We start from the raw sequence: 12,881 nt of genomic DNA on the forward strand, positions 1-12,881 counted from the left end.
GCCGAAGCTGCCTTACCTTAGAGTGACCCCAAGCCTCTTAAAGCAACCAGTGGCTATGAGCTGGTTTTAGCAACCTGTCAGCTTGGCAAGAATGAAAACGTAGCAATATGGCCAGAAATGTAATACCAAGTCGGCTTCTTGTTTGTGCTGCCCGTGAACTTCTGAACCAGAAATGTCTGGCATTCCACAGGCACCAAGTGTGGCTTTTGCAGATCAGTCGCATGGCATGTAGACATCTGCGTTGCTGAGTGCCATGGACCAAGGTTGCTAAAATATTGAGTATGTTACTCTGCTTTACCAGTTTCCAGCAATAAACCTGTGAGTGTATCTGAATTTGAGGAAGCAGCCATCAAACTGTAATTGTTTTTATAGCCACAGTATTTCCATTTCTGCTGCTGCAGTAAGACTTATGTATTACATTAACAAAACAAATGTTAATGTCACATGTAGGATATAAACCACAGCGTACATTTATGGGGCTGGAAAAATAAAACGGGAGGCCATAGTGTGTAATGGGCTGCCACCTAGAGACAGAAGCAAGACAAGACAGAGTTGGGCAGTACTCTGCTTCTGGCTCAACACTGAAGTTTTTACTGTGCAGGGGAGATCAGTTCTAGAAGTGTAAGAAAGACACCACTGTGAACATACCACCAAGGATGACTCAGACTATCATATTAATTCAAGCTTTCCTATAAGTTGGAGCCATGGATCTGCATTTGTGGTTTGTCTCCTCTAAAAGTTGGAATTTCAGCAAAATTAGAAGATTTTTAAATCTTTTTAAAAATTTTTTATAAGGAAAATCTGATCTCTATCTCCCTAATGGTGAAAGAGAAGCCAGACTTGACTGCTGTAACATTTCCACTTGTAAAGTTATTTCACAGAAGTACTGTATGATACATAAACACAGGGAATCACAAAAAGGTGTGCATAGGGCAAAGCATTATTAAATAATACAAGCTAGTTGGAGTGAAAGACAAGCATGATCTTTTCACCTAACAGTGAAAAGAGTGTGATCATTAGATATAGGGAAAAGGCTTTATCAGACAAGTGAGCTACGCCCAGTAATTGCAGACTTAACCTCAACTGGGAGCAATCAAACGCATGACTGCAGCTTCATATGATGCATGCATACTACAAGATATGCCAAAAAGGATGCTCCAAAGCTAGGCAGGAAACAAACCTGCAAAAGCCTGAGTTCTCCCGTGAGTACTCTTTGTTAATTAAGCCCTGATGCTCTCCACCTTATTACTTTGGTTATTTTAGCTTGACATGATTAAAAAGAAAAAGAAAAAAAAAAGCCCTCTTCTGAAGCATCTCTCTACTCTTCTCTTGGCAGGTTTGCTGACAATGGCATTGGCCTGACCTTGGCAAGGTAAGTGTCGTGCACCATTGTCTTACCAGCCTGTGCATGCTAGGTAGGCATGATGTGAGCAGCCCCTTCACCTCCGGCGCTTTCCTTCCTAGTGGTGGAACCTTCCCTCATGATGACGGTTCAAAGCAAGAAATTAAGAACAGCCTGTTTGTTGGTGAGAGTGGAAACCTGGGCACAGAGACTATGGACAACGAGATTTGGGGACCTGGAGGCCTGGATCACAGAGGAAGGACCTTGCCCATTGGCCCGTAAGTTCAGCTCAGCACACCACAGCACTCACTGTTCCTACTCAGTTCAGATTTCAGCCCAGCGTGGCGGTTTCCTCAGCGCTGTTCAGTTTAGTAACCATTACGCACAAAAGATTTGGTTTTACATCTCCTGCTCCCAAAGTCCTCGCTGTGCAGCTGCTCCTGGCAGGTACATACTTGCAAGCTGCCAAGACAGCATCAAACTCCTCTTTCCTTTTCCCTCTCCTTTGCAAAGAGAGCTGAGAAGACATCGAAAGAAGTGTGTGGTAGCTGGGCAATTTAGTATTATGTGGTCAGCAGTGACTGAGCAATGCAGCAATCTCCATCCAGGTCAGTTGCCAGGAAATCTTGCAGAAGCCCTACCCTGGGCTTGGGCTGACCCAGGGGTGGTGTTAGGAGACCTTAGAGTTGTTCCTACTGTTGCTGCTGTGCAAGAAGAACCTGATGTCTTTGCTAAATAGTTTTGATATAGCCAGCGAACTTTGTGTGTGGCCTCTTCCTAGACCTTAGTCCTACAGACTGATCTGCAACTGCAATAATGATTTGTTGTTATCCTTAAAAACATAGTTATCCTAACAGTAGCCCTGCACTGCACAAACAGCCCAACTAATATTTTTCTGCAGAATTACACTCATCAGCTTTGCTTGTTGGTAGAGATGCAGGAGGCCTGTTAACCATACCACTAATGAAAGGCTGATCTAGTATTCTCCTTCTAAAATCTGTTATGTGTATATAGGCAGGTAGCTACATACGTATCATCTTGCACGTGGTGTACAGAAACAAAGACAGAACAAACCCACAGAAACTGACAGTTCTTGTCTAGGGGAAACTTTCCCTTCACATGAGGAAGGGGTCCAACTCTGATTGATTGTAGGTGAAATTTGAAACATCCTGTATTAGCCTATAAAGAAGTTCAAGCATCTTGCTCATTTAATCAGTGTCAAAAATACTGTCTTCCTTACCTTGCAACTAATATTTTAAAAAAAGGCTCTTAATAAAGGTTCACTGGTCTGTGCCCCCTCAACCATTTTCCGTACTATGGATTGCAAAATCTTTCCTTGTTTTAAAATCCATTTTTATTGCAGCTGAGCTGTGCTATTTCTCTCCAAGTTCCTTTGAAAGATATGTTGGGACCTCTTTTAGCCCTGCCATTACTCAGTCCTAGGAGTCTGCGCAGATCTGATGAATTTCAGGTTTCGCTGCTGCAGAACTCATTTGTGATGGCAAGCATGGATTTATTCATTTTTAGGTCAATGCCTTGCTATAAGTGCCTTCCCTCGAGGAGTACAGACTAAATAAAGATGATCTATTCAGACACAAGAGAACTTGAACTGAACTCACAAGTATAAGAGGATTTCATAGACCTAAAAAGGAGGGAAATCGCTTCTCTTCCAAAACATTAACTCAGGAGTCATCCTAAGGGCTGAGAAAAATTATAGCAGCTGAGAATCAAATGCTATGGGACTGTCCCTGTCTAGAATACGTTCTCATCCTCATGCTAATGTGTCATGACCAAGGCTCTGTGTCATCCAAATGTTTTTAGGAATTTTCCCATTCGAGGGATTCAGTTCTACGACGGACCGATCAACGTCCAGAACTGCACGTTCCGCAAATTTGCTGCCCTGGATGGCAGACACACGAGTGCTCTGGCGTTCCGGCTCAATAACGCCTGGCAGAGCTGCCCCAACAACAATGTCACCGACATTCATTTTGAAGATGTCCCTGTGAGTAATTCTTCACAGTAAGGCCTTTGCCATTTGGTTTTGAGCATGGGGCTGTGGGTGAAAAGGGTATAACAGCCTTTTAGAAAAAACACGAGATCAGCAGTAGGAGCCTGTTGTCTTCGCCAGAAGTTGAACAAAGAGAGCATTAGCTAAGAAAGAGAAAATTGGATGGAAGAAATGACAAACAGATTCAGTTCTCTGATAGGTTTGCAGCAAACCAGAAGCAGACTTCAGTTTCAAAATCATTGAAATCCAAGTTAAAAATGTTTCCATTTCTGTGTGTCTCAGAACCTGTTGAAATAAGGAGAAGAATCTCCTTCAATAGAAGCGTAATATGAAAGTGACAACAGAGGAAAGTCTGTTGTGGAAGGTCTAACCCAGTCAGAAGCAGAAAATACTGATTTTGGGAAACAGCCAATGAAACTAAACAGATGCTAGGTAATTCTGTAGTCCTTCACACCACGGTAATTCCATGCACTTCACTTCTACAGACTTAAATCAGAGCAGAACCCAGCCAAAAAGAATCTGCCAGATTTTGAATTATGATTTGGAACTTCTGGGTGCTTGTCTGAACCCATCCTGGGGGTCTACACTTCTGAGTTCTTTTTGTATTCGCTTGCACAAATATGTGCTAACTGGTTGCTGAGGTTCACCTCTAGCAGCTGTTAAATCCAACTGCCAAACATGACAAACAAATAGATAAATAAAGTGGTTGGGACTGAAATGATTTGGGTTGCTTAACTTTTAAAAAGTTAGCAAATATGCTCACATGTCAGGAAAAATGCTGACTATCAATCCTTGTGCTAAATGGGATGGGAAAGGCAAAATTTCCCTAGAAGTGTTGATCGGTCACTCTCTCGCATTGCATCAGGCAGGCTGGTGACATGACTTTTATTTACACTGGATAAAAATATCAGTCAGAAGTTGCCTGTGCAGCCATTTCCCAGGGGAGGTCATTGATTGTTCCCAGCAACAGTGTGACTTTATGTGGCTTTGCAACCTTAAAAATATATTAGCAGACATCGAGTGAAGTGGCTTTAATGACATAGCCTTGTCTCCTGAACCTTTCTCCAGAATTTTAAAACAAATCTTCTCAGACCCGAGGCTGACATTCTGGTGGTTTTAGGCTTTCCCTCATGGTCAGCAGGAAAATCTGTCTGCTCTGTCTGACAAATCAGCCAGATCTTTTAAGTGCATGACCCAACTCTGCTTTGACTTCTGGCTTTATGAAGAGGCAGTGTGCAGCTAAAGGAGAGACAATCCTAGTATTCCTGTTCCAAATGACACTGATGTTCCTACCAACTGCCAAGACTAACTCTGTTGAAAATGATTTTGGTGCATCCATCTTTGGATGCTCACTTTCAGAAGCTCACAGTTTTATTATCATGTAAATGTTATTCCAAAGCACCTGCAGCCCTCCTGACTTCATCTGGAGTCATGGGGGTCTCAGAACCTTTAAACATCAGGCCTACAATGTCTCAAGCTGAGCAACCAAAATCTGTGGCCGTTTAAAGAATGATGATATTAATGCATACATAGATTTCTTCATGCACAAGTGGACCCACAAACTCAATGCTGCTTCTTGGCCAATGTACTCTCCAATGCCAACTGAAGTCAAAAAATGGGTCCTTTGAAGATATTTTTATGACTGTAGTTATCCTTTGCTTTGTACCATAAGTGATAAATTCCTTGTTGGAGATGCAAATATGTTTCGCTGTTTTGCTTAGATTACCTCAAGGGTCTTCTTTGGAGAACCTGGACCCTGGTTCAATGATCTGGATATGGATGGTGACAAAACATCAGTTTTTCATGATGTAGATGGTTCTGTGTCTGAATATCCAGGCTCATACCTTATAAAAGAAGATAACTGGTTAATCAAACACCCTGATTGCATTGATGTGCCTGACTGGAGAGGGTCTATCTGCAGTGGACACTATGCACAGGTAAAACTGCTTACATTTCGGTATTGTCATAGCTTAATACTTATTTTAAATATTGGCACTGTAAAGCTTGAACTTTAGAAATGTGCTTTTTTTCAGGGTGCTCAGGGTTTAACTGCGTGTCTGCACCCATGATTTTGAGCACAGGGGTCACCTGGAGATACTGTTGTATGTTTTCAGATATTTTGGACTGGACTGTTAACAATTGCAACAACTTCTACCTGAAGATCTCTAAGAACTCTATAGACATTATTCATAAATCTACAGGCTATAGGGTAGGGCAGTGTAATTTTCCCTCATTTTATGGAGGGAAGCGCTCCACAGTGTTATGGGAAGTATGCTGAGGAATCAAAATTAGACTTCAGTTCCCGTGATCTTTCATCCCGTTGTTTAACCACCAAACCATTCTTCCTACCACATGAGCGCCTAGTGCCGCTGCCTTGAGAGTCCTTACTTCTCTCTGATGAGTAGCGCCTTTTTTGTCTCAGGGGCTGCAAGTGCTTTTTCAGAGTAGTACAACTGAAGGCAATTTGTAACCACTGAGCTGGTTTTCCTACTTGTGAAATCTAGACAGGAAGTTCCGTGTTTATGTAGAAGTCAGATGTCTGAGGTAGATATTGTCCGTCTGCTGAGGGTTGCCACCAACACTGTGAAATACTGTAGGCCTATTTGAGGCCATAACTGGCACATGCTCTTCAACTCAGTGCACGAGGAGATGATCCATTTTCTTCCTGAAAACAGTTTTCCTTGTTGAAAAAGAATACTAAGTAACTGAATATACAGGTGTAAGTATATGGCCAGACTCCTGTCAGGCATACATGCCACTGCTGAAGTCAGAGGCCTCCTACCAGTTCACACCTATTGAGTAGCTAGGCCTTTAATACTTTACTGTAATTCACTAAATCATATGTGATCCTTTTTTAAATCTAGATCTACATCCAAGCCTACAAGCCAGCCAACCTGAAAATGAAAATAATAAAAAATGACTACCATAGTCAACCGCTCTATCTGGAAGGGGCTTTGAGCAAAAGCACCCATTACCAGCAGTATCAGCCAGTTATAACTCTGAGGAAAGGCTACACCATCCACTGGGACAAGATAGCCCCCGAAGAACTGACCATATGGCTCATCAACTTCAACAAGTGAGTGAATGGACTGAATTTGAAACTATGAACAGAACATTTCAGCCCACTGGTGTAACTGCACATTTTTAACTGGTGAGGTTATCACCTCATGAGCTCTTCCAGAATTAACGTACTTGTTTCATGAAGTCCGTTGAGTTCACCGTCCTTCCATACAACATCTCAGATTCCTGTTTCCTCCCCGGAGAAGCCCTGGAAGATAACGTGGTTCATTTTTAGAAGCCTAGAGCTAGTTCATTCTAGATACGTGGAAGTCAGAGGTGTAGAAGTCAGGAGCAGATTTGATCCAAATCACTTAACTAACCTGTGAATGTTATGTCTAACTTACGTTGCGCTGATTCATCCCAAACCATTAAAATTTTAACCAGCTAGGAAAAAATTAAGTTACAGAGTAAATTATTTAGTTTGGCTTCTAGCATGCCCAGGAAAATATTAGTCCTGTGTCAACTTGTTCTAATGTGGGTCTTTGCAATTTTAGGAACGACTGGATCCAAGTAGGGTTTTGTTATCCTAAAGGGACAACTTTTTCCATTCTCTCAGACATCCATAATCGTCTTTTGAAGAAAACATACAAAACTGGAACATTCTATAGAACTTCTCAGATGGAGAAACTAGAGCACAGATATCCTAGCAAAGGATACTACTACTGGGATGAGGACACTGGGTAAGGAAATAGGCCTTGCTGATTTGGACACTGATATGAGAAAGCTGTTGGAAGCATGAATTGTTTAGTTCATGCCTTTAAAGGCGATCACAACAAAACCAGAGATTCTTTCTGGGAATGTGATCAGCATTTAATTTTCCTGGGACTCCCAGGGCTGCCAGTCATTCATAGGCTCTGCTGCACTGCCAATTACTCTGGGAAATGCTGTGCCAAGTGAATACAAATTAAGAAAAAAACAAAAGCGAAGTGCAGATCATAGAGCGTGAAGCTGAAGGGGAAACACACCCAACCCTTTTTGTTTGGAACAGCAACCTTTTATGAGCAACAAGGCAGAGATTCACAGGAACTAAGAGAGTTAAATCTGTTAGTTTCCTCTAAGGAATTAAAATAATGGTAAGGAAAGAGAAAGATATAATAAACAATCGAGGTATCTCTGTGTAAAAGTATTATAACACAATAGAGCTCTAAAGGAGTTCAGATGCTGTCTGATCTCTCTGTCTCAAGTTGCCTGACCTTCCTAACCATTTCTGAGATGGGTGTCTGTGCCCTTGCCTGTAGTATGTTAAGCGGTAGAAATTACCGGCATCAGCACTGGGGGTTTGCAACACACATTATTGCAAAGTGGTAAGCAGCAATCCACTGAGCCTAGGAATAAGTCATTTGGACTGATAAGAACACTCAGGGATGTTTACTCTTCTCCCCTACCCGCAGACTGCTGTTTCTGAAACTTAAAGCTCAAAACGAGAAGGAGAAATTTGCTTTCTGCTCTGTCAAAGGCTGTGAACGAATAAGAATCAAAGCTGTGATTCCAAAGACTGCTGGCATCAGTGACTGTGAAGCCATGGCCTATCCCAAGTACATTGAGACACCAATTGTAGACGTCCCAATGCCTAAGAAGCTATCTAGTGGACAACTGGTAAAGTAGTTGATTTATTATTGCAGTATTATTGTCATTGTAAGTCTGTAGTTCTGGTACGCATTGTTCCCATAGTCACAGAAAGACTTTGTACCAGATTCAGTATCTCCTGTGCCTAATTTTCTGAAACGGTCCAGGCATGGAAAACAATACAAAACAGATTCTTGCAAGTGCAGAAAGCATAGGTCTTCAAGGGATAGAGCTGCCCAAGACTTCCGTTGAAGTTAAATACAGTCTTTCAGGGCTTTACTGTGAAGTGCTAGGCTTAGAAGTGCAGGGTCAAAAGTAATGAACTGGAAGACAGGCTGGTCCAGGAAATCTGCATCTGGACAGATGCAAGGCATCTTGCCTGGCCTCCAGCTCCTCCAGACTACAAGAACAGCAGTGTCAGAAAGGGGGCTGCATAGCTGAGTATATCACTCATATAAAGGATTTTGCACAGCACTTTATCTCCTGGATCCAACCCAGTCTAGTTCTAGGGCAGAGAAGGGGATATTTATTTGGTTCTTGGTTTTTGTTTTCTTTTTCACTCATCACCCTTGGAGCAGGAATGCAAAGCAAAGCCTCAGAGAATTATGTCAACTCTGTGGAGTTTGCAGAGTGAGAATCACTTAAGCTTTGCCATTCAGTGAAACACTTTAAATGCTGACAGGCTGCGCAGAGAGGTTACCATTGTGCCCAGTCTCATTAGCAGTGCAATTTGGCCAGTCACAACTTATTATGTAGCTTTCTTGCTGACTGAATTTCTAGGTTTAAAAGGCTTTCTGACAGTGCAGCATTCAGGTAATGGATAACCTCAGTAGAAACTGTTTTCTCTCCTTTTTCTTGTAAACAGAAGACTAAGGACCACTTACTAGAAGTGAAAATAGAAACTTATAAGAAGCAGTACTTCCACCTAAAGGATGACTTTGCATACATTGAGGTAAGCAAGTTCTCTCAGTGAACTTTGTAAGACTTATGAGATAAAATACGTGCTTCATTATTATGGAACACTTACGAAGTTAACCGTGGATGATTAGCTTTGGGACTCTTTTGCTTTGTACTTTGCAAAAAAATGGCCATAAATTCACTGTACTAGCAAAAATGCAGTAGTTTAACCTCAGGGATCTGGAATTCTGCACTTTGATATAAAGAGCAGTCCAGTGTTATTCAACACTATTAGTGCTCCTTGTAGTTGATTGTTTTGTATTAGTGTTGCTTTGACAAATAAAGCTTATTTTTCCCCCTACATAGGTTGACGGTATAAGGTTTTTCCTGACTGATGAGGGTATTCAACTGGTTGTGATTGATGGACATCATGGAAAAGTTGTTGATCGAGTAACATTCAAAAACTCAATTCTACAAGGAATTCCAGCGCAAATAGAAAATTATGTCAACAACATCACAGATCAGTGAGTAAATAATCTAGTGTTACTAATGTGTAATATACAAGAATGCTGTACAACACTCCTATTTTTCCTGATTTTAGTCACCTAACATGGACCAGACTGAGCGGGCTAAGAATGTGGCTTTGTACCTGCTAACTCCAATAGTGCCCCAATGGGAAAAGAACATGCAGGCAACGTAAGAATGTACAATGCGTGATTTAGGAACTGATCAAGCCCCAGATAAACTGCAGGACTACATTTGATTAATAAACTGTAGATCTATATTTATGTTGCAGGTTACAGATAAACTGCAGACTTAAATTCCTGAATAAAATCATGGCATTTATCAGTTTCTAGTGTACAGATGTGCACAGTTTACATTTTTCTACTGCCTGCACATGCTCTCAAATCTCCAAAGATTCCGCTAATAAAATACAGGCTCTTTGCGCATGTTCCTTGCCAAGACTTAAGGGCTGTGTGCTTTTATTTTTTAAACATGGGGAACCAGAAATGCAAAGTTTTGGAAATGGGTGGTAAGTATCCAACACATGTTCCTGCATCCTGAAGGACAGTGGGTTCATTTGCTGGAATAATAATGGAAACAACCTCAGGACCCCTTTAACTGAAGGGGCTGTTCTCATAGTGGTTTGTAGAGCACTATTGGGAAATGAATACATTTCATTCTTGTTATATCTATTCTGATTTAAAATCTGGTACCTAACATGTAATACAAATATGATCACTCTGTTGATGAATCATCTGAAATAACTGTGGGCAGATTGACAGGATATTGTTCTAGGATTTATTGTAGAGACTTGGAAGACGTTTCAGCAGGACTTCACAAAGGTGGATACAGCTGCGTTTCTACTGTCTCAAATAATTCTGAGGGTTGCAAAAAACATGTCAAGTACAGAAAAGCATGGCAGTTGCTTGTTTTTCTTTCATAAGAATATAATAGTGTATTTCAAATAACTTCATTACCCTCCTTTGCAAGAAGTCCAGATTCTTGCTGAATCCAGCTGTCTGCAATCTTTCCTACTTTAAATCACTTCAAACTGTCAGAGTGCTTTAACAGTTCCTCTGTAGGTGAAACAGGCTCTGTGGCTTCTTAGAAGCTGGACTGGGCCAGGTCTTTATTGTATGAGAGTAGCGCAGAGATCCTTAAACCAGGTGATAATCCCGATAGGAAGCGGTGTAAATGTCCATAGCGCTGAGTGCGGGAAGGTGCATAAATACAGCACCAAAGTGTCCTTAAACGGTACCCTAGTCACTCGCCTATCAAAATCAAAAACGGGCATCTCTTGCCCCAGTTCCTCCATGCAGGGGTCACAGTGAAATGAAAGTTTCCTAAGAGGGCTATTTAGCCTAATGGCCAGGACACTCAGCTGGGAAGAAGATGTGGTAAGGTTCAGCAGTCTTTGAGAGGGGGACTTGAATCATAATTAGACTTCAGGTGTATTTAAGTCTATCGAAATCCTTTATAAGAACCTATGCATTTTTTGGATCTGAGCCTGATTGTCTCTTTGGATTAGCATTGGAACTATATTAGGATTAGGACTGAAACTGGATCAAACATGGTCAGAACCTCTCAACTCTTGCTCATTTGTATGCATTTGCAAGGCTTGAAACCCCAAATCATTCTTCTTTTCTCAAAAGATTACCCAACCCTTTCCCTGTAGGCCTTTCCAATCTGATCAGGCAAAGATTTCAGCTACAGCCATGAAAGAGCTGTCATCCATTTATCCAGGACAGACAAACACTGGGAGAAAAGTTTTGTTCAGAGTCAGATGCAGATACCATGCAGATGGAGGGACTGTAAGCCAGCAGCTTCTTTTCACCTCTCTTCCCTTCACGACCTAGAAGATGAACTGTACAGAGGAACAGGGCTAGTAGAGGGAAAAGAGGGTCCACCATCCAGAAAGCTCTGCCTGCCTCTCGTCAAGAGATTGCTAGAACAGCAACTTTTAAACAGATTTATGGATTTGGAGATGTGGAAAGAGGTGTTTCTAGCAATGACAAGCCTCTTGGTTCGCTTAAGAAACTCTCTGCAAGCTAAATTGCAGTTTTTTTAAATGAATCCTTTTTTCTGATGAATTTCCCGAAGTTAACAAAACAAAACATCTGGCAAATTTATTTTAAATTTCCATAGCAGGAAAAGCTTAACAGAAAGTAATGATTTTAGTGAAGTGAAAGAAAAAGAGGTGATTCAGCGTTCACAGAGTAGTCAAAAAGAGACTGCCAACTCAATCCATTCTTCTAAGAACTGAAGTATTTTAACACCTCGGGTTTATTCAGGAAAAGTCTTGATCACTTTTAGCTCTTTTGCTTCTAATTTTCCTCTGCCACCATCCATTGCTATTTTTCCCTGAGCACTTCCAGTTCCAGCTGCGGTGTTAAGGTGTAACTACTGCACTCTGTAGCTTGGTGCTTGATCTCCGCAGGAGCTGCTGTCTAATTAATTTTGTGACTTGGGTCCACTGTGATGTAGGAAAGCAGACCCAGCAAGGCTTTCATTTTGCAGAATTGACATTCAAGTCACTGGAAGTGTCACTCATGGAAAGCCTGCAGAACAGAATGAAATGATTTCATCTAAACAAATGTTTTCTCAATTACTCTGCAATGCTACTCTAATTGGGAGCTGAGCAAGAATGACATCCCAGCCCCATTGAGCTCAATAGCAAAACTTCTGCTGAACTGACTGAACTGCTGAACTGACTGAAGCATCTTTCTTCCTTGATACACTTTAAGATAACTATTGGAGGTGTTTGGGCATACTATAGGAAGTAATGGGGTTAACTTTGTCCAGTAGCCTGTGCTTCTCTCTAGACAGTTCTCACTATATAATTATCCCTTCCTGATTAATTTGTTGTTGTTGTTTTTCCTCCCCTTTTAGAATTAAGCTTAGACTTGCTAAATTTTACCCAAGTATTTGTAGATTTGCACTACATTAAAGGATTCGCTCCCTGTCTTTTGTGTATCACTTTGTGTTTGTAAAGGACTCCAAGAAATTTTGAGGTGAAATACACTGCATGCAAGTACAGCAGTAGTAGTAATAATAATAATAATAATAATAATAATAATAATAATAATAATAATACACTTTCCAAGGAAAAGGATGCTGAAAAACAACAAAAAGTGTCAGGCCAGCAAAAATCTCAAGGAAGTGAATTATTTCAGGATTTATCCTGCTAATGATGCAAGAACAAAAGATAATCTGAGAGTTGCTGAGAGCATCCCAGAGACAGTGCGTTTCTTTCTAAGCAAAGCAGGGTGGATATGCTGGTTAGAAACACTTAAAACATCCTAGAAAACATTAAAAAAAAAAAGGCAAATTCAGTCTGCTTCCTAATGGGTTTTGCATGACTGGAAAAGTGACCGTATGACTGAGTTCTTGGAAAGCACTGACGAAAGCTTCTAAAGCAGAAACCACTGTAGTTCATGGGAGTTTTTGAGTCACAGAGCCAGGAGTTACCAGTGCTGTCAGACAAGTGAGGAGTGTCTTCTAATG

General features: G+C 41.1%; 1 protein-coding gene across 3 annotated transcripts in view; it reads left to right on the forward strand.

Moving 5' to 3' along the window:
* CEMIP (cell migration inducing hyaluronidase 1) overlaps positions 1-12,881 on the forward strand; it is a 122,737-nt gene that overhangs the window by 104,885 nt on the left and 4,971 nt on the right. For all 3 annotated transcript variants that reach the window (XM_068959013.1, XM_068959011.1, XM_068959012.1), the window contains exons 19-27: positions 1,337-1,372; positions 1,465-1,620; positions 3,164-3,344; positions 5,072-5,287; positions 6,215-6,426; positions 6,905-7,090; positions 7,802-8,006; positions 8,842-8,928; positions 9,240-9,397. In XM_068959013.1, coding sequence (XP_068815114.1) covers positions 1,337-1,372; positions 1,465-1,620; positions 3,164-3,344; positions 5,072-5,287; positions 6,215-6,426; positions 6,905-7,090; positions 7,802-8,006; positions 8,842-8,928; positions 9,240-9,397 — 1,437 coding nt within the window. The remainder of the gene's footprint in view (positions 1-1,336; positions 1,373-1,464; positions 1,621-3,163; positions 3,345-5,071; positions 5,288-6,214; positions 6,427-6,904; positions 7,091-7,801; positions 8,007-8,841; positions 8,929-9,239; positions 9,398-12,881) is intronic.

Source organism: Struthio camelus, chromosome 12 (assembly GCF_040807025.1).
Source record: "Struthio camelus isolate bStrCam1 chromosome 12, bStrCam1.hap1, whole genome shotgun sequence".
Lineage (NCBI taxonomy): Eukaryota > Metazoa > Chordata > Aves > Struthioniformes > Struthionidae > Struthio > Struthio camelus.